Genomic DNA, 21,338 nt, shown 5'->3' with positions numbered 1-21,338 from the left:
TGGTAGGGAAGGAGACTGGAGCAGCTGCCTTGTAAGACGGGGAAATGGAGTCGATGCCTAATGTGATGGAGGACTGAATGGCGGTGGCCCTGAAGCAATGGGTGCACCATCATGGTTCTATCATGCGCGGAACTGTTGAGGCAGCCAGGTCTGAAAGAGTGATAACTGAGGCTGACAAACCAGGAAAAGTTAGAATACATTGTATCCAGCCACAGCAAGTTGGCGTGATGCTCATCTAGGAAAGCCTGGCTTCTCTGCTGTGGGGTCCTGAGGCCAGGCAGTCCCCTTCGACTGGGGATAGAAAAGGCCATCTGCCTCCAGACAGAGAACTCCGCAGATTGAAGGGCAATCAGCGCCTTCTGGCCTTTGTTTCTGTTTGGGTGTGCCTCGATTGCTTCCAGGCCTCAGTTTTTCTTGCCAACAGGATTCCTACGAAATTGTGACTTCCTATCCAGGTGACACCAGAGAAAAACATTGCGTTCTCCCCAATGATATCCATAAGTGCAGAATAGAAGGAGGGTAGCAAGAAGAGACAGGCAGGGCTTAGGCTATCTCTGAAACGGGCGTCACCTGGAGGGGCTCCAGTGGAAGTGCCGCTGCCAGCTGTTGATCTTCCCTTAGTGGGGTTTTCAGCTCTGTTTGTCCCACTGGCTTCTGTAGTCCCCATTGCTCCTGGAAAGAGGAGAAAGGGAGAATCAGAGGTCCAGGCAGCGGCCATGGAATGGTCCCCCTGGAGGGGCACTGCCTTGAGGGCAGCAGCCGGGGAAGTCGGAGGGCCGATGGCTGCATGTTGGCCTCCCGAGGCGCCCGCTGTGCCTTTGGTTTCTCAGGGGCCCTGGCGACTGCCTCGCTCAGTGGACTGGGGGTAGCGGGGCAATACGAGAAGCAGGGTGCTGAGCCAATCGCGTCAGCAGTACCTGGGATGGAACTTCGAGGGTTGTCCTTGGTCCCTGATGGAGATCCACCGGGGACGGCAACAATTGGGACAAAACTCAGATGAGAAACCCGTCCTGGGAGCCCCCTCAGCATCATCCCGAAGGATATCATGGTATGCACTGGAAGCTGGAAATCCCATCTGTCTGGATGGCCTGCGTGCGAGATGTGCCGGTGTGTGTGTGTGTCTCGTGTGTGTTCAACTGTCTGCTTGTGTGTCTATGTGTCCGACCTGGGGTGGGAGTCTAAAAAGCAGTTAGGAAATAGCTAAATGTGAAAATGGAATCCTTGGGCTATGAAAGGAAGAGTGTCCTTGGAAGTGCAGAGGGACCCCAGAGTTCCATGTGGCAGCTGCAATGTGGAGGAGGGATTAGGTAGAGAGAGGCCAGTCAGGCTCAGGTGAGCAGCTGAATCTCTTTGGACTTTTCAGGAGATGAGTCTTGCATCAATTTGTGCTCTGGCCATGTCCAAAGATTCCGAGATAGGGGCAGCCGCTGCAAGGGGCTGGCAGTAGATATGCCTCACAGAAGAAGGAGATGAAGGTGTTGTGGGGACGGTCAAGCTCGGACAGCAAGTGAGGGTTTGGAGCTTTCCCGAGCAGAGAGGAAATGGCAAGCTGGTTCTCAGCTTGCCAGGTTGTGGGCGCTGCCTCCTCCTTGGCAGCTCGAAGCCGTTGGCCACGAGGAAAGCAACCATACAGGGAGTAGCGGGCCATGCCTCTAAAGAGGCTCGAGTTGGCTTGCGCTCAGCTCCCGAGAGAGACCTTCAGCGATCTTTGAAGGGCCAGATCTCTGGCGCCCCCACTACCTTGGCTGAGTACGCTGGAAGTGGAGTTTAGAGTCATGTTGCCCATCTTCCTGTGTGGTGGTTTCGCTCTGTTTGTCCCCATGGCTCCTGCAGATGGCAGCCTAGGAGGAGAAGAAAGGAGAAATGGATGTGCTGAGACACGGCCATATCAAGTACAAGTCAAGGAGTCGTTTCTTTGGTGTAAGGAGTTTGGAGACACTCTGTGTGTGTTGACCAAAAAATGTGGAAAATGCTAATTGGAGAAAGGCCTGGAAAGATCCCCGTGAACTGAGGCTGAGCGAAAGAAGCTGAACCAGGCATGCAGGAATCACAGTAAGACCCTGTGATGATCAACCCTGAAAGACTTGCTTGTCCTCAGTGCTTTGGGATGCAAGGCAATCCCAAGAAGCTTTCTACCGAAAACGCCATCGACATCGAGAAAGAGAGCTACGGAGATTGAGTGAAAATGAACACATGGATCTTCTGTCTTTGTGCTCGGTGTTTTCTTATCTCTCTCTTTCTCATGGTGTTTTCCCTTGGTTCTGATTTTTCTCTCCCAACATGATGGATGAGGAAGTGTGTACTCCCAACGGGAATCTCCATGTCAAAGCAGAAAAATAACCCAATGAATGGACTATTTTATATCTGTACATATATCTCTCTGTGTGTCTGTAGAAGTATGTGTGTGGGTAACGCCCTATCTCTAGTTGTATCTGCATGCATCTCACACAGGAAAGAGGAAGATGGTAGGAGAGAGAGAGGCTCCCCTGATGTCTCTGAACAAAGGCCACCTGGCAAGCTCCAGTGAAAAGTCATGCCAGCCGTGGATCTTCCTCAGTGGTGGTTTCAGCTCCAGCTCATCCCACTGGCTTCTGTAGTCCCAGGAAAGACAGGAATGAAGAATAAAATGTGGGAGGATCCAAGAGGAGAGTAAGGCAACCAGGCAGAGGTAGCAGAGGGAATTTTAGAATTTCTGGAGATATATCCAACCTCATTCTATCCTCTTTACACCTGAAAAATGCCCAGGAGAAAGTATAAGAAATCTAAGGAATTCAAACTAAGAGATGATCAAAATAACTGACCTGAAGGAGAGGAAGACAAATGAAAAAATTGCTTGATAATAAAACTAGGATGCTGAAGTGGCTCCATAGGGCTTAGATCTGGTGTGCTGGCAAGGAAATAGTGGCAAATTATGCTCTCCTCATTCACTACTAATTTGGTTGATTTGGCTGTCCATTTTTTGGTATATAGCATATATTGAGTAGCTCAAGCAGCATACACACTGCAGAAAGTACAGAAACTCATAGGGAAGAGGCTTTCTTGTATCTTAAGCCATATAAATAATCAGAGTTTAAAAAGGGACAGGAAGGGACCAGAAGATAACAGATACACTGCTTACCATGAGTGACTCCACTGGAGTTGGTAGTCACTGCTGCTGCTGTTTTCCACTGTGTTTGCCCATGTTCTCATCATTGTAGGACTTGGCTGTTTCTATGAAAACAAAAAATGGTAAACTAGATGGGAATGAAAAGGTAAAAATTGATTCAGTAGCTCTTTTGTGAAAAGGTGTGTGGCAAGGATTGATGGTCTGTACTACTGCCTCTATTTATATAGGTGTATACACTAATTGATAGGGTTCCACCAATTGCTTAACTGGATCAACTTAGAGATCCAGTTAATAAAGCCAGTTCCTCAACATACCAAATTTGGATTTCCTGAATTCTCACTTGTTATTTGTGGCTAGACCAAGAGTCCCTGAAAAAAAAATTGGCCGTGGGGTCTATTACACCCCAATCATCCTAAGGGCTAATCTCTTCCAAGAGTTATGCTTATTTTAGGCTAAAGCATGAATATGTATGTTTTAGTCTATGTTAGTTGAATAGTATCTTCTCGAAGAAAAAAAAACTTATGGAAAGTGAGAGATTTGATTGGAGTGATAGTTACATGAGGCTCAATGAGGGAGAATGAGATGGTGCTCATTGAAGGGAGAGGGCCAAATAAATTTGTAATGGGAAGACTAGATCAAGAAGAGAAATTTGGCACATGGAGCAGGCTGACTTACATTAGGATATCTCCTTAGATATAGCCAACCTCTGTTTATTCTCTATACAGCTAAAAAATCAGGGTAAAGGAGAAGAAATACAAAGCATCAAAATTAATAATAACTGGCCTGTAAGCCAATGAAAATTCCATTCCCAATTTTGACTTTTTTCTTCTCTAAAGCAAGGGCAGATTTGGATTCTATAGATGTGTATTAAATGGCCTGGCAAAAGAAAAAGAGGAATTTTGCTTCTCATCTTCACTGGTCAGGGTAAGTAAGCTACATTGAAGGGTAGCTCTGAAAGGAACAAGTAAAACATGTAAGCCATATGCTTTGTCAGACTGGAAGAGAAATGCAATTTTGTAAGATTCCTAATGATTTATGTTTAATCAAAAATAAGAGTTTCAAGAAGAGATATCAATGGACCAGAAGATCTCTCCTATGCCATTCATCTTAAATGACTTCACTAAAGGTGATGCTCACAATTGCTGATCTTCCTGTTTTTGTCCCTATTTGTTGCAATAGCTCCTGTGGATGTGACTGACATTGGGACAAACAGGGTCAAAAAAGAGGAAGATTAGCAATTGTGAGGATTAAGGTTTCAAAGACACAATATGGTCAGGACAATAACTCTGAAGACTTGAAATTTAGTAGGTAGCCTAATATCTCTTCTCTCACATAATTTCTGCACTTCTCTCACTGTACTTTTCCTTCAGAGCCCATCAAAAACAGAGCTAGCTCTGGTAATATGTGTGACAACTAATCATCTACCTTAATAGTCCTAAAAATATATTACCAAGGTAAGTGAGCTTATCCACAGAAATTATAACTACTCCATTTGATGTCAATGATGGTTCAAACTGTTTTCTTGGTGTTAATTGTTACACTGAAATTAACACAAAAAGGAGAAAACTATTCCATAATGTTTTATACCTCAGCCTTTGAGACCACATTAAGTATAAAAATCATCTGCAAACAAAAAGGCAACCAACTCTGCATTTCCTCTAATCTTGGTTTGAAGACTTTTAAGGTTAAATAATTTGTCATGGGGACAACTAGATGGTGAAGGGTTAGAACACTAGTCCTGAAGTCAGAATAATTGAGTTCAAATCCAGCCTCAGACACTTAATGCTTCCTATGTGACCCTAGGAAAGTCACTTCAATTGTCTTAGCAAAAAAAAAAGTTACCATTAGGGTAGTAATTGATTTTGATAGTGTTTATTTTTGCTTTCTTGAAGACATCCAAAAACGCTGCTGAAAACATGTTAAAAATCAAAGGACAAGCACAGATCGTTGCTTCAGTCACATGGTGATGGAGAAAGGGAAAGAATATTATACAATATGAAGAAATGTTATAAGCATGTATTTATGAAATCCCACCAATCAGGTGAGTGAACTAATATAAAGGGCAATCAAGAGAGTGATAGCTGAAGATCTGCCACCTGAATTACCTTAAAGAGAATTGCTGGTTTGAAAAGGAACTTACAACATAAAGGTGAGGACTTCAACAAATGACTAATTAAATATCTATCTATGTACCTAGCTATCTATATCAATTTATCTCCATCTCTATGTATCTATATCCAATCAATGTAATAGTACATGAAGAGTAGAATCTCTAAGTACTTAACATAGAAAATGAGAATTCTAACATGAATATAGTGAAAGACAAAGAGACATGGAAGAAATTAGAAATGATTACAAATAAAAGTGTTTTCAGAATTTTCCTATAAAAACAAGATCATATATAAGACATTATTTTGTGAATAATTATTACAAATAAGATTATTTTGATCAAATTAATATCTATGCTATTTGGATTTTAATTAAAAAGAGAGATGAAGAAAGTGGGTGAAATTGCTGTGGTAAAATACACAGAAGGTATAGCAAGAAATAGATTGAGATAGTGCTCTATTCCAACACCAACACAAAAGACTGAATAATAAAATGTGGACTAAGAAGTAAAGATAGGAAATCAATCACATTGAAAGTTTTACGGCTAAGACTGTGTGCCCCTTTACAGGTAGGACTATTAGGAGAAAGTAAAGTCAATAATGAAGAGAATAATAAGCAATGTGTGTAGGAAGGTTCATTTTAGATATTTTATGAGTTAGGGTATCCAAAGGGTTTAGGAACTATAAAGATCTCTCCCATACCACAATTTTTACCTCTGGTGGATACATCGAAACTGAGCTAGAGCCCTAGGGTGATAACCCCACAGGGTGGTTTCTATGCTATTTGTCCCCATGGCTCCTGCAGATGTGGCAGTTTCTAGGAAGAAAAGAAAGGAGAAATGCGATGTTGAAGACACGGCCATATCAAGGTACAAGCTCAAGGAGCTGCTCTTTGGTGTGTAAGGAGTTTGGAGACACTCTTTGTGTGTGTTGACCAAAAAATGTGGAAAATGCTGATTGGAGAAAGGCCTGGAAAGATCCCCGTGAACTGAGGCTGGAGCAGCTGAACCAGGCATACAGGAACCACAGTAAGACCCTGTGATGATCAACCCTGAAATACTTGCATGTCCTCAGTGCTTTAGGGAAGCAAGGCAATCCCAAGAAGGTTTCTAGCGAAAACGCCATCGACACCAAGAAAGAGAGCTACAGAGATTGAGTGAAAATGAACACATGGATCTTCGGTCTTTCTGCTCGGTGTTTTCTTGTCTCTCTCTCTCTCATGGTGTTTTCCCTTGGTTCTGATTTTTCTCTCCCAACATGATGGATGAGGAAATGTGTACTCCCAAAGGGAATCTCCATGTCAAAGCAGAAAAATAACCCAATGAATGGACTATTTTATATCTATAAATATATCTCTTTGTGTGTCTGTAGAGGTATGTGTGGGTAATTCTATCTCTATCTCTATCTGTATCTGTATGCATCTCTACATGTAGGAAAGAGGAAGATGGCAGGAGAGAGAGAGAGGCTCCCTGATGTCCCCTGAAATGCGCCCGAGTGAGCCCATAGGGCTGCCAGCTATGGATCTTCCCTTAGTGGTGCTTTCAGCTCTGTTTGTCCCTGCAGTCTCCAGTGGATGGGCGGCTTCATGGAGAAGAAAGGGAAAATGCACCGTTGAGAGAGGGCAAGTGGCAAAGGAAGAAAAAGGAAGCAGCACTTTGGTAGGAGACTGAGCAGCTGCTCTGGTGGGGCAGGGAGAAATGAGTCGATGCCCATCCGTGATGGAGTGACTGAATAAGTGGTGGCCCCGAAGGTCATGCACTAGCATGGTTCTATCACAAGTGAGGAACTAGCTGAGTGTAGCCAGGTCTGGAAAGAGTGACACGAACTGAGGCTGAGCGAAACCAGGAGAGCCAGGAATACATTGTATCCAGCCACAGCAAGTTGGCGTGATGCTCATCTAGGAAGGCCTGGCTTCTCTGCTGTGGGGTCCTGAGGCCAGGCAGTCCCCATCGACTGGGGATAGAAAAGGCCATCTGCCTCCAGACAGAGAACTCCGCAGATTGAAGGGCAATCAGCGCCTTCTGGCCTTTGTTTCTGTTTGGGTGTGTGTCTCTCTGCTGCTTTTTCCAGTGGCTTCTAGTGTTTCTTGCCAACAGGATTCCTACGAAATTGTGACTTCCTATCCAGGTGACACCAGAGAAAAACATTGCGTTCTCCCCAATGATATCCATAAGTGCAGAATAGAAGGAGGGTAGCAAGAAGAGACAGGCAGGGCTTAGGCTATCTCTGAAACGGCATCACCTGGAGTGAGCCCAGTGAGGGGTCACGCGTGGATCTTCCCTTAGTGGGGTTTTCAGCTCTGTTTGTCCCACTGGCTTCTGTAGTCCCCATTGCTCCTGGAAAGAGGAGAAAGGGAGAATCAGAGGTCCAGGCAGCGGTCATGGAATGGTCCCCCTGGAGGGGCACTGCCTTGAGGGCAGCAGCCGGGGAAGTCGGAGGGCCGGGCGGCTGGCTGTTACTCCCGAGGCGCCCACACAGCCTTGGTTTCAGGGGCCCACACTGCCTTGCCTGTGTGGACTGGGGCAAGGGGCAATACGAGAAGCAGGGTGCTGAGCCAACCGCGTCAGCAGTACCTGGGATGGAACTTCGAGGGTTGTCCTTGGTCCCTGATGGAGATCCACCGTCATAAATACCGGGACAAACCAGATGAGAAATCTGTCCTGGGAGCCCTCAGCATCATCCCGGCGATATCGATGGTATGCACACTTGGGGAGCTGAAATCCCATCTGTCTTTGGATGGGTGTATGTGCGTGAGATGTGCGTTTTGTGTGTGTGTGTCTCTGTGTGTGTGTCTGTCTGTCTGCTTGCGTGTGTCTATGTGTGTCCGACCTTGGGGTGGGAGTCTGGGGTGCTGCTTAGGGAAATAGCCAAATGTGAAAATGGGAATCCCTGCTGGAAGTGAAAGGAAGAGTGTCCTTGGAAGAGCAGAGTGGGATTCCAGAGACCAAGCAGGTGCAGCCGCTGTGTGGAGGAGGATTAGTAGAGAGAGGCCAGTCAGGCTCAGGTGAGCAGCTGAACCCTTGACCTTCAGAGATGAGTCTTGCATCAATGTGTGCCTCAGGCCGTCCAAGATCTGAGATAGGGGCAGCCACAGCAAGGGCTGGCTGAAGATATCCTCCTTTGCCCGAGAAGGAGATGAAGGCCAAAGGCGAAAGTTGTGGGAGTCCGGGTCAAGCTCGGGCAAAGGAGGGCTTGAGCTTCCATAGAGGAAATCGTGCTGGTTCCTCATTGCCAGGCTAGGGCGCCACACATGAAGATCTTGAAGGCCAGAAGATCTCTGCGCTCCCCCTGGCTCACCTTGGCTGAGTACGCTGGAAGTGGAGCTAGAGCTCGCTGCTGCCGATCTTCCGTTGTGGTGGGTTCTGGCTTTGTCCCGCATGGCTCCTGCAGATGGGCAGCTCTAGGAGGAGAAGAAAGGAGAAATGCGGCGCGAAGACACGCTATATCAAGGTCCAAGCTCATGAGCCGTTTGCGTGTAAGGAGTTTGAGACACTCTTGTGCAAAAGTTGACCAAAAAATGTGGAAAATTCTGATTGGCCAAAGGCCTGGAAAGATCCCCGTGAACTGAGGCTGAGCGAAAGAAGCTGAACCAGGCATGCAGGAATCACAGTAAGACCCTGTGATGATCAACCCTGAAAGACTTGCTTGTCCTCAGTGCTTTGGGATGCAAGGCAATCCCAAGAAGCTTTCTAGCGAAAACGCCATCGACATCGAGAAAGAGAGCTACGGAGATTGAGTGAAAATGAACACATGGATCTTCGGTCTTTGTGCTCGGTGTTTTCTTGTCTCTCTCTTTCTCATGGTGTTTTCCCTTGGTTCTGATTTTTCTCTCCCAACATGATGGATGAGGAAATGTGTACTCCCAAAGGGAATCTCCATGTCAAAGCAGAAAAATAACCCAATGAATGGACTATTTTATATCTATAAATATATCTCTCTGTGTGTCTGTAGAAGTATGTGTGGGTAATTCTATCTCTATCTCTAGTTGTATCTGTATGCATCTCTACATGTAGGAAAGAGGAAGATGGCAGGAGAGAGAGAGAGGCTCCCTGATGTCTCTGAAATGTGCGTCACCTGGAGGAGCTCCAGTGAAAGGGCCGCTGCCAGCTGTGGATCTTCCCTTAGTGGTGGTTTCAGGTCTGTTTGTCCCCGTTCCTCCAGCGGATGTGGCGGCTTCTACACGGAGAAGAAAGGGAAAATGCACTGTTGGAGAGAGGGCAAGGCAAAGGAAGAAAGTGCGGAAGCAGCACTTTGGTAGGGAAGGAGACTGGAGCAGCTGCCTTGGTGGGGGCAGACAGGGGCGAAATGAGTCGATGCCCATCCGTGATGGAGTGACTGAATAAGTGGTGGCCCCGAAGGTCATGCACTAGCATGGTTCTATCACAAGTGAGGAACTAGCTGAGTGTAGCCAGGTCTGGAAAGAGTGACACGAACTGAGGCTGAGCGAAACCAGGAGAGCCAGGAATACATTGTATCCAGCCACAGCAAGTTGGCGTGATGCTCATCTGGGAAAGCCTGGCTTCTCTGCTGTGGGGTCCTGAGGCCAGGCAGTCCCCATCGACTGGGCATAGAAAAGGCCATCTGCCTTCAGACAGAGAACTCCGCAGATTGAAGGGCAATCAGCGCCGTCTGGCCTTTGTTTCTGTTTGTGTGTGTGTCTCTCTACTGCTTTTTCCAGTGGCTTCTAGTTTTTCTTGCCAACAGGATTCCTACGAAATTGTGACTTCCTATCCAGGTGACACCAGAGAAAAACATTGCGTTCTCCCCAATGATATCCATAAGTGCAGAATAGAAGGAGGGTAGCAAGAAGAGACAGGCAGGGCTTAGGCTATCTCTGAAACGGGCGTCACCTGGAGGGGCTCCAGTGGAAGTGCCGCTGCCAGCTGTTGATCTTCCCTTAGTGGGGTTTTCAGCTCTGTTTGTCCCACTGGCTTCTGTAGTCCCCATTGCTCCTGGAAAGAGGAGAAAGGGAGAATCAGAGGTCCAGGCAGCGGCCATGGAATGGTCCCCCTGGAGGGGCACTGCCTTGAGGGCAGCAGCCCGGGAAGTCGGAGGGCCGATGGCTGCATGTTGGCCTCCCGAGGCGCCCGCTGTGCCTTTGGTTTCTCAGGGGCCCTGGCGACTGCCTCGCTCAGTGGACTGGGGGCAGCGGGGCAATACGAGAAGCAGGGTGCTGAGCCAATCGCGTCAGCAGTACCTGGGATGGAACTTCGAGGGTTGTCCTTGGTCCCTGATGGAGATCCACCGGGGCCGGCAACAATTGGGACAAAACTCAGATGAGAAACCCGTCCTGGGAGCCCCCTCAGCATCATCCCGAAGGGATATCGATGGTATGCACACTTGGGGAGCTGAAATCCCATCTGTCTTTGGATGGGTCTATGTGCGTGAGATGTGCGTTTTGTGTGTGTGTGTGTGTCTCTGTGTGTGTGTCTGTCTGTCTGCTTGTGTGTGTCTATGTGTGTCCGACCTTGGGGTGGGAGTCTGGGGTGCTGCTTAGGGAAATAGCCAAATGTGAAAATGGGAATCCCTGCTGGAAGTGAAAGGAAGAGTGTCCTTGGAAGAGCAGAGTGGGATTCCAGAGGCCCAAGTGGGTGCAGCTGCCAATGTGGAGGAGGGATTAGGTAGAGAGAGGCCAGTCAGGCTCAGGTGAGCAGCTGAATCTCTTTGGACTTTTCAGGAGATGAGTCTTGCATCAATTTGTGCTCTGGCCATGTCCAAAGATTCCGAGATAGGGGCAGCCACAGCAAGGGCTGGCTGAAGATATGCCTTTGCCCGAGAAGGAGATGAAGGCCAAAGGCGAAAGTTGTGGGGACGGTCAAGCTCGGGCAGCAAGTGAGGGTTTGGAGCTTTCCCGAGCAGAGAGGAAATGGCAAGCTGGTTCTCAGCTTGCCAGGTTGTGGGCGCTGCCTCCTCCTTGGCAGCTCGAAGCCGTTGGCCACGAGGAAAGCAACCATACAGGGAGTAGCGGGCCATGCCTCTAAAGAGGCTCGTTTTTGGCTTGCGTCTGGGCCTCGAGAGAGACCTTCGAAAGGATCTTTGAAGGGCCAGAAGATCTCTGCGCTCCCCCTGGCTCACCTTGGCTGAGTACGCTGGAAGTGGAGCTAGAGCTCGCTGCTGCCGATCTTCCCGTTGTGGTGGTTTCTGCTCTGTTTGTCCCCATGGCTCCTGCAGATGTGGCAGCTTCTAGGAGGAGAAGAAAGGAGAAATGCGATGCTGAAGACACGGCCATATCAAGGTACAAGCTCAAGGAGCTGCTCTTTGGTGTGTAAGGAGTTTGGAGACACTCTTTGTGTGTGTTGACCAAAAAATGTGGAAAATGCTGATTGGAGAAAGGCCTGGAAAGATCCCCGTGAACTGAGGCTGAGCGAAAGAAGCTGAACCAGGCATGCAGGAATCACAGTAAGACCCTGTGATGATCAACCCTGAAAGACTTGCTTGTCCTCAGTGCTTTAGGGATGCAAGGCAATCCCAAGAAGCTTTCTAGCTTAAAACACTAGCGGACATCGAGAAAGAGCTGTCAGAGATTTAGTGAAAATGAACACATGGATCTTCGGTCTTTGTGCTCGGTGTTTTCCTGTCTCTCTCTTTCTCATGGTGTTTTCCCTTGGTTCTGATTTTTCTCTCCCAACATGATGGATGAGGATGTGTACTCCCAAAGGGAATCTCCATGTCAAAGCAGAAAAATAACCCAATGAATGGACTATTTTATATCTATAAATATATCTCTCTGTGTGTCTGTAGAAGTATGTGTGGGTAATTCTATCTCTATCTCTAGTTGTATCTGTATGCATCTCTACATGGTAGGAAAAGAGGAAGATGGCAGGAGAGAGAGAGAGTTCCCTCGATGTCTCTGAAAATGTGTCACCTGGAGGAGCCCAGTGAAAGGGCCGCCAGATGTGATCTTCCCTTAGTGGGCTTTCAGCTCTGTTTGTCCCACTGGCTTCTGTCGTCCCATTGCCCTGGTAGGACAAAAGGGAGAATCAGGAGGTCCAGGCAGCGGCCATGAATGGCGGTCTCTGGAGGGGCAATGCCTGAGGGCAGCAGCTGGTAATGGAGGCTGATGGCTGCAGCGTTACCTCCTGAGTGCCCATTTGGTCATTTCAGGGCCCCAAGGACTGCCTTGCTCAGTGGACTGGGGGCAGCGGGGCAATACGAGAAGCAGGGTGCTGAGCCAATCGCGTCAGCAGTACCTGGGATGGAACTTCGAGGGTTGTCCTTGGTCCCTGATGGAGATCCACCGGGGCCAGCAACAATTGGGACAAAACTCAGATGAGAAACCCGTCCTGGGAGCCCCCTCAGCATCATCCCGAAGGGATATCGATGGTATGCACACTTGGGAAGCTGAAATCCCATCTGTCTTTGGATGGGTCTATGTGCGTGAGATGTGCGTTTTGTGTGTGTGTGTGTGTCTCTGTGTGTGTGTCTGTCTGTCTGCTTGTGTGTCTATGTGTGTCCGACCTTGGGGTGGGAGTCTGGGGTGCTGCTTAGGGAAATAGCCAAATGTGAAAATGGGAATCCCTGCTGGAAGTGAAAGGAAGAGTGTCCTTGGAAGAGCAGAGTGGGATTCCAGAGGCCCAAGTGGGTGCAGCTGCCAATGTGGAGGAGGGATTAGGTAGAGAGAGGCCAGTCAGGCTCAGGTGAGCAGCTGAATCTCTTTGGACTTTTCAGGAGATGAGTCTTGCATCAATTTGTGCTCTGGCCATGTCCAAAGATTCCGAGATAGGGGCAGCCACAGCAAGGGTGAAGGAAGATATGCCTTTGCCTGGAGAAGGATGAAGGCCAAAGGCGTAGTTAGGGACGGCTTGCCTGGGCAGCAGGTGAGGGTTTGGAGCTTTCCCAGTTAGAGGAAATGGTGTTTTAGTTCTCAGCTTGCCAGGTCAGGGCGTTGCCTCTCCTTGGCAGCCTTGAAGGCGCTGGCCAATATGAAAGCAACCACAGGAGTAGCGGCCATGCCCCAAAGAGTGCCTGTTTTTGGCTTGCGTCTGGGCCTCGAGAGAGACCTTCGAAAGGATCTTTGAAGGGCCAGAAGATCTCTGCGCTCCCCCTGGCTCACCTTGGCTGAGTACGCTGGAAGTGGAGCTAGAGTCATTGCCGATCTTCCCGTCAGGTGGTTTCTGCCTGTTTGTCCACGGCCCTGCACATGTGGGCAGTGTTTCCCAGAGGAAGAATGCGACGCTGAAGACACGGCCACAGTCAAGGCACAAGCTCAAGTGAGCTGCTCTTGCGTAAGGAGTTTGGAGACACTCTTTGTGTGTGTTGACCAAAAAATGTGGAAATTGTTGATTGGAGAAAGGCCTGGAAAGATCCCCGTGAACTGAGGCTGAGCAAAAGAAGCTGAACCACGCATGCAGGAATCACAGTAAGACCCTGTGATGATCAACCCTGAAAGACTTGTTTGTCCTAAGTGCTTTGGGAATGTAATCCTAAGAAGTTTAGCGAACGCTGATCGACATCGAGAAAGAGAGCTATGGAGATTGATTGAAAATGAACACTTGGATCTTTGGTCTTTGTTCTTGGTGTTTTCTTGTCTCTCTCTCATTCTCATGGTGTTTTCCCTTGGTTCTGATTTTTCTCTCCCAACATGATGGATGAGGAAATGTGTACTCCCAAAGGGAATCTCCATGTCAAAGCAGAAAAATAACCCAATGAATGGACTATTTTTTATATTCATAAATATATCTCTCTGTGTGTCTGTAGCTATGTGTGGGCACTCCGTTCCCATTCTAGCTGTATCTGTAGCATCTCTACATGTAGGAAAGAGGAAGATGGCAGGAGAGAGAGAGGCCCTCGACGTCTCTGAAAAGCGCCACCTGGAGGAGCCCAGCAGCGTCATTGCCAGCTGTGATCTCCCTTAGTGGTTTCAGGTCTGTTTGTCCCCGTTCCTCCAGCGGATGTGGCGGCTTCTACACGGAGAAGAAAGGGAAAATGCACTGTTGGAGAGAGGGCAAGGCAAAGGAAGAAAGTGTGGAAGCAGCACTTTGGTAGGGAAGGAGACTGGAGCAGCTGCCTTGGTGGGGGCAGACGGGGGAAATGAGTCGATGCCCATCGTGATGGAGTGACTGAATAAGTGGTGGCCCCGAAGGTCATGCACTAGCATGAAGTTCTACTGCTGCGAATTAAAGGAGTGTAGCCAGGTCTGGAAAGAGGACACGAACTGAGGCTGAGCGAAACCAGGAGAGCCAGGAATACATTGTATCCAGCCACAGCAAGTTGGCGTGATGCTCATCTGGGAAGGCCTGGCTTCTTCCAAGTGGTTGCGGGGGTCCTGATATTAGGCAGTCCCCATCGACTGGGCATAGAAAAGGCCATCTGCCTTCAGACAGAGAACTCCGCAGATTGAAGGGCAATCAGCGCCGTCTGGCCTTTGTTTCTGTTTGTGTGTGTGTCTCTCTACTGCTTTTTCCAGTGGCTTCTAGTTTTTCTTGCCAACAGGATTCCTACGAAATTGTGTCTTCCTAATGTGACTTCCTATCCAGGTGACACCAGAGAAAAACATTGCGTTCTCCCCAATGATATCCATAAGTGCAGAATAGAAGGAGGGTAGCAAGAAGTTATATTATTAAGGGGCTTAGGCTATCTCAAACGGGCGCCACCTGAGGCCCAGTGGGAAGGCCACAGCTGTTGATCTTCCCTTAGTGGGGTTTTCAGCTCTGTTTGTCCCACTGGCTTCTGTAGTCCCCATTGCTCCTGGAAAGAGGAGAAAGGGAGAATCAGAGGTCCAGGCAGCGGCCATGGAATGGTCCCCCTGGAGGGGCACTGCCTTGAGGGCAGCAGCCGGGGAAGTCGGAGGGCCGATGGCTGCATGTTGGCCTCCCGAGGCGCCCGGGCCAGCCCTTGGTTCTCAGGGGCCCTGGGCGCATCGCCTCTCAGTGGACTGCGGGCAGTGGGGCAATACGAGAAGCAGGGCATGACAATCGCGTCAGCAGTACCTGGGATGGAACTTCGAGGGTTGTCCTTGGTCCCTGATGGAGATCCACCGGGGCCTGCAACAATAGGGAGAAAACTCAGATGAGAAACCCGTCCTGGGAGCCCCCTCAGCATCATCCCGAAGGGAAGTCGATGGTATGCACACTTGGGGTGCTGAAATCCCATCTGTCTTTGGATGGGTCTATGTGAGTGAGATGTGCGTTTTGTGTGTGTGTGTGTGTCTGTGTGTCTGTCTGTCTGTCTCCTTGTGTGTGTGTATGTGTGTCCGACCTTGGGGTGGGAGGCTGGGGTGCTGCTTAGGGAAATAGCCAAATGTGAAAATGGGAATCCCTGCTGGAAGTGAAAGGAAGAGTGTCCTTGGAAGAGCAGAGTGGGTTTCCAGAGGCCCAAGTGGGGCAGCCAAAGTGAGGAGGGATTAGGTAGAGAGGCCGTCAGCCCATAGGTGAGCAGCTGAATCTCTTTAGACTTTTCAGGAGATGAGTCTTGCATCAATGTGTGCTCTGGCCATGTCCAAAGATTCCGAGATAGGGGCAGCCACAGCAAGGGCTGGCTGAAGATATGCTCCTTTGCCCGAGAAGGAGATGAAGGCCAAAGGCGAAAGTTGTGGGGACGGTCAAGCTCGGGCAGCAGGTGAGGGTTTGGAGCTTTCCCGAGCAGAGAGGAAATGGCAAGCTGGTTCTCAGCTTGCCAGGTTGTGGGCGCTGCCTCCTCCTTGGCAGCTCGAAGGCGTTGGCCACGAGGAAAGCAACCATACAGGGAGTAGCGGGCCATGCCTCTAAAGAGGCTCGTTTTTGGCTTGCGTCTGGGCCTCGAGAGAGACCTTCGAAAGGATCTTTGAAGGGCCAGAAGATCTCTGCGCTCCCCCTGGCTCACCTTGGCTGAGTACGCTGGAAGTGGAGCTAGAGCTCGCTGCTGCCGATCTTCCGTTGTGGTGGTTTCTGCTCTGTTTGTCCCCATGGCTCCTGCAGATGTGGCAGCCTAGGAGGAGAAGAAAGGAGAAACAGTGATGTTGAAGACACGCTATCAAGGCATGCTTCAAGGAGCTGCTCTCCTTGCGTGTAAGGAGTTTGGAGACACTCTTTGTGTGTGTTGACCAAAAAATGTGGAAAATTGATTGGAGAAAGGCCTGGAAAGATCCCCGTGAACTGAGGCTGAGCAAAAGAAGCTGAACCAGGTATGGCAGGAACTGCAAGATCTCGTGATGATCAACCCTGAAAGACTTGCTTGTCCTCAGTGCTTTAGGGATGCAAGGCAATCCCAAGAAGCTTTCTAGCGAAAACGCCATGGACATCGAGAAAGAGAGCTACGGAGATTGAGTGAAAATGAACACATGGATCTTCGGTCTTTGTGCTCGGTGTTTTCTTGTCTCTTTCTCTTTCTCATGATGTTTTCCCTTGGTTCTGATTTTTCTCATCCAACATGATGGATGAGGAAATGTGTACTCCCAAAGGGAATCTCCATGTCAAAGCAGAAAAATAACCCATTGAATGGACTATTTTATATCTATAAATATATCTCTCTGTGTGTCTGTAGAAGCATGTGTGTGGCACCTATCTCTATCCTAGTTGTATCCAGCGATCTCTACATGTAGGAAAGAGGAAGATGGCAGGAGAGAGAGAGAGGCTCCCTGATGTCTCTGAAATGTGCGTCACCTGGAGGAGCTCCAGTGAAAGGGCCGCTGCCAGCTGTGGATCTTCCCTTAGTGGTGGTTTCAGGTCTGTTTGTCCCCGTGCCTCCAGCGGATGTGGCGGCTTCTACATGGAGAAGAAAGGGAAAATGCACTGTTGGAGAGAGGGCAAGGCAAAGGAAGAAAGTGCGGAAGCAGCACTTTGGTAGGGAAGGAGACTGGAGCAGCTGCCTTGGAAGACGGGGAAATGGAGTCGATGCCTAATGTGATGGAGGACTGAATGGCGGTGGCCCTGAAGCAATGGGTGCACCATCATGGTTCTATCATGCGCGGAACTGTTGAGGCAGCCAGGTCTGAAAGAGTGATAACTGAGGCTGACAAACCAGGAAAAGTTAGAATACATTGTATCCAGCCACAGCAAGTTGGCGTGATGCTCATCTAGGAAAGCCTGGCTTCTCTGCTGTGGGGTCCTGAGGCCAGGCAGTCCCCTTCGCCTGGGGATAGAAAAGGCCATCTGCCTCCAGACAGAGAACTCCGCAGATTGAAGGGCAATCAGCGCCTTCTGGCCTTTGTTTCTGTTTTGGGTGTGCCTCGATTGCTTCCAGGCCTCAGTTTTTCTTGCCAACAGGATTCCTACGAAATTGTGACTTCCTATCCAGGTGACACCAGAGAAAAACATTGCGTTCTCCCCAATGATATCCATAAGTGCAGAATAGAAGGAGGGTAGCAAGAAGAGACAGGCAGGGCTTAGGCTATCTCTGAAACGGGCGTCACCTGGAGGGGCTCCAGTGGAAGTGCCGCTGCCAGCTGTTGATCTTCCCTTAGTGGTGTTTTCAGCTCTGTTTGTCCCACTGGCTTCTGTAGTCCCCATTGCTCCTGGAAAGAGGAGAAAGGGAGAATCAGAGGTCCAGGCAGCGGCCATGGAATGGTCCCCCTGGAGGGGCACTGCCTTGAGGGCAGCAGCCGGGGAAGTCGGAGGGCCGATGGCTGCATGTTGGCCTCCCGAGGCGCCCGCTGTGCCTTTGGGTTTCAGGGCCCTGGCGACTGCCTCGCTCAGTGGACTGGGGGTAGCGGGGCAATACGAGAAGCAGGGTGCTGAGCCAATCGCGTCAGCAGTACCTGGATGGAACTTCGAGGGTTGTCCTTGGTCCCTGATGGAGATCCACCGGGGACGGCAACAATTGGGACAAACCCGATGAGAAACCCGTCCTGGGAGCCTCAGCATCATCCCGAAGGATATCATGGTATGCACTGGAAGCTGGAAATCCCATCTGTCTGGATGGCCTGCGTGCGAGATGTGCCGGTGTGTGTGTGTGTCTCGTGTGTGTTCAACTGTCTGCTTGTGTGTCTATGTGTCCGACCTGGGGTGGGAGTCTAAAAAGCAGTTAGGAAATAGCTAAATGTGAAAATGGAATCCTTGGGCTATGAAAGGAAGAGTGTCCTTGGAAGTGCAGAGGGACCCCAGAGTTCCATGTGGCAGCTGCAATGTGGAGGAGGGATTAGGTAGAGAGAGGCCAGTCAGGCTCAGGTGAGCAGCTGAATCTCTTTGGACTTTTCAGGAGATGAGTCTTGCATCAATTTGTGCTCTGGCCATGTCCAAAGATTCCGAGATAGGGGCAGCCACAGCAAGGGCTGGCAGTAGATATGCCTCACAGAAGAAGGAGATGAAGGTGTTGTGGGGACGGTCAAGCTCGGACAGCACGTGAGGGTTTGGAGCTTTCCCGAGCAGAGAGGTAATGGCAAGCTGGTTCTCAGCTTGACAGGTTGTGGTCGCTGCCTCCTCCTTGGCAGCTCGAAGCCGTTGGCCACGAGGAAAGCAACCATACAGGGAGTAGCGGGCCATGCCTCTAAAGAGGCTCAAGTTGGCTTGCGCTCAGCTCCCGAGAGAGACCTTCAGCGATCTTTGAAGGGCCAGATCTCTGGCGCCCCCACTACCTTGGCTGAGTACGCTGGAAGTGGAGTTTAGAGTCATGTTGCCCATCTTCCTGTGTGGTGGTTTCGCTCTGTTTGTCCCCATGGCTCCTGCAGATGGCAGCCTAGGAGGAGAAGAAAGGAGAAATGGATGTGCTGAGACACGGCCATATCAAGTACAAGTCAAGGAGTCGTTTCTTTGGTGTAAGAGTTTGAGACACTTTGTGTGTGTTGACCAAAAAATGTGGAAAATGCTAATTGGAGAAAGGCCAGGAAAGATCCCTGTGAACTGAGGCTGAGCGAAAGAAGCTGAACCAGGCATGCAGGAATCACAGTAAGACCCTGTGATGATCAACCCTGAAAGACTTGCTTGTCCTCAGTGCTTTGGGATGCAAGGCAATCCCAAGAAGCTTTCTAGCGAAAACGCCATCGACATCGAGAAAGAGAGCTACGGAGATTGAGTGAAAATGAACACATGGATCTTCGGTCTTTGTGGTCGGTGTTTTCCTGTCTCTCTCTTTCTCATGGTGTTTTCCCTTGGTTCTGATTTTTCTCTCCCAACATGATGGATGAGGAAGTGTGTACTCCCAAAGGGAATCTCCATGTCAAAGCAGAAAAATAACCCAATGAATGGACTATTTTATATCTATAAATATATCTCTTTGTGTGTCTGTATAAGTATGTGTGTGGGTAACGCCCTATCTCTAGTTGTATCTGCATGCATCTCACACAGGAAAGAGGAAGATGGTAGGAGAGAGAGAGGCTCCCCTGATGTCTCTGAACAAAGGCCACCTGGCAAGCTCCAGTGAAAAGTCATGCCAGCCGTGGATCTTCCTCAGTGGTGGTTTCAGCTCCAGCTCATCCCACTGGCTTCTGAAAGGGATCTTGCTTTAAACTAATGTGATTCTTAGATCTGAATGCAATTTTCCCATATCTGACAAGTTTAAATTACGTTTAAAATTCAGCTGTAATAAAATAAGATTGATGATTTTCATATGGGATAATTCCTTAATGCAATTAACTGAATTTATGTCATCTGAATTTTTCTGTCTTTGTTTAAATACATGATATCGTTTATAGTGGTTTTTTTGTTTAAATTCTCTTATGTAGTGAAATTTGAGAAACTATTCTAATAGAAATATTAGACAAAGCAACTTCTTTTTAACCTAGATATTGTTAGATTTTAAATATTGCTTTTAAAAAAACATGATTAAAAAACTAGATATTTTTGAAAACTGTTGAGGTAGGAGACAGAACCAAGATGGCAGAGTAAAGGCAGGAACTCACCCAATCTCTCTGAACTGCTCCAAATTCCTTTAAATAATAATTCTAAAATAAACTTTAGAATGTCAGAACACCTCAAAAGACAGAATAGAACATTTTCCAGTCAAAGATGTCTTAGAAAGTCAGAAGAAATGGTCTGTGATACCCGGGTGGAAGTCCAGTGTGCCATCTTAGTGAAAGCTGGGCCAGTGAAACCCTGCTTCTGTCTGTGCCAGTAAAGCAGGAATAGGTCTGGGAACCTCTGAATCAATGATAGTACTGATGATTTCCAGACTTCTCAGCCCAGAAACACCAAAGAAGACTTGTAAGGTCAGCAGAAAAGGTCTGTAGCAACAGGGTAGGAATCCAGTTGGCAATCCCAATGCAGACCCAGCTCTAGCTGGAAAGCTAGACCTTTCCAGGTCCAGGAAAGCAGGACCTCTGAATCAGCAGCAGCAGCATTGGTGGTTTCTAGACCTCTCAACAATGATATAACAAAGATGCCTTGGAAGGTTGGCAGGAAAGTTTGTCAGTAGGGTGAGAGTGCTTGGGAAACCAGCAGATCAAGAGGAGGTGTAGGCAATGGTTTCCTGAGGTCTCAGCTCACAGGAGGCTTCTTCATTGGTACTAAAGAAGGACTCTCTTGTTTTAACACAGTAGGTCTTATAGCTACAGTGGGATAGGGACACTCCTCACAGTTCCAAGGTAGAAAAGAGTGTTTGTGGTTAGATTCCTAGAAGGATCTCTGAAAACAGCTGCACAAAATCCCTGAAGCTTGGGACAGTGCATCCTCCTGCCTAGAAACAGAGGTCTACTTTAACAAAGAGTTAAAAGGCTAGGAAAATGAGAAGACAACAGAAAAATTTTCTGACCATACAAAGTTACTATAGTGACAAGGAAGACCAAAACCATACACTCCGAGGAAGATAACAAAGTCAAAATTCCTACATCCAAAGCCTCCAAGAAAAATAAGAATTGGTCTCAGGCTATGGGAAAGCTCAAAAGGGATTCTGAACATCAAGTAAGAGCAATGGAGGAAAAAATGGCAAAAGAATTGAGAGTAGTGGAAAAGGAAATACAAAAAGCCAATGAGGAGATTTCCTTAAAAAGCAAAATTGGCCAAGTGGGAAAGAATCCACAAAAGCTTACTGAGGAAAAGAATTCCTTAAAAATTAGAATCGAGCATATGGAAGTTAATGAAATCAAGATTACGACAAAGCAAAATTTTTTAAAAAAGGGAAAATTTTGAAATATCTCATTGAAAAACAACTGATTTGGAAAGCAGATCCGAGAAACAATCTTAAAATTATTAGTCTACCTGATAGTTATGATCAAAAAAGAACCTAGACATCCCAGAATTTTTTATCATCATGCCCAGGTGGTTCTTGAGCTGAGA

General features: G+C 48.2%; 1 protein-coding gene across 1 annotated transcript in view; it reads right to left on the bottom strand.

Moving 5' to 3' along the window:
• LOC100932131 (submaxillary mucin-like protein) overlaps positions 1 to 18,785 on the bottom strand; it is a 52,806-nt gene extending 34,021 nt beyond the window's left edge. Inside the window, exons 1-8 of the mRNA XM_031940169.1 lie at positions 18,704 to 18,785; positions 17,543 to 17,644; positions 16,794 to 16,895; positions 11,290 to 11,397; positions 10,065 to 10,166; positions 9,289 to 9,390; positions 7,490 to 7,550; positions 571 to 611 (exon numbers count right to left, since the gene is read on the bottom strand). Coding sequence (XP_031796029.1) covers positions 571 to 611; positions 7,490 to 7,550; positions 9,289 to 9,390; positions 10,065 to 10,166; positions 11,290 to 11,397; positions 16,794 to 16,895; positions 17,543 to 17,644; positions 18,704 to 18,785 — 700 coding nt within the window. The remainder of the gene's footprint in view (positions 1 to 570; positions 612 to 7,489; positions 7,551 to 9,288; positions 9,391 to 10,064; positions 10,167 to 11,289; positions 11,398 to 16,793; positions 16,896 to 17,542; positions 17,645 to 18,703) is intronic.
• Positions 18,786 to 21,338: the final 2,553 nt, after the last annotated feature.

The sequence above is a fragment of the Sarcophilus harrisii genome, chromosome 5, assembly GCF_902635505.1.
Source record: "Sarcophilus harrisii chromosome 5, mSarHar1.11, whole genome shotgun sequence".
Classification (NCBI taxonomy): domain Eukaryota; kingdom Metazoa; phylum Chordata; class Mammalia; order Dasyuromorphia; family Dasyuridae; genus Sarcophilus; species Sarcophilus harrisii.
The sequence above is the reverse complement of the archived record's forward strand: the minus strand, read 5'-3'. Positions and strand labels throughout refer to the sequence as shown.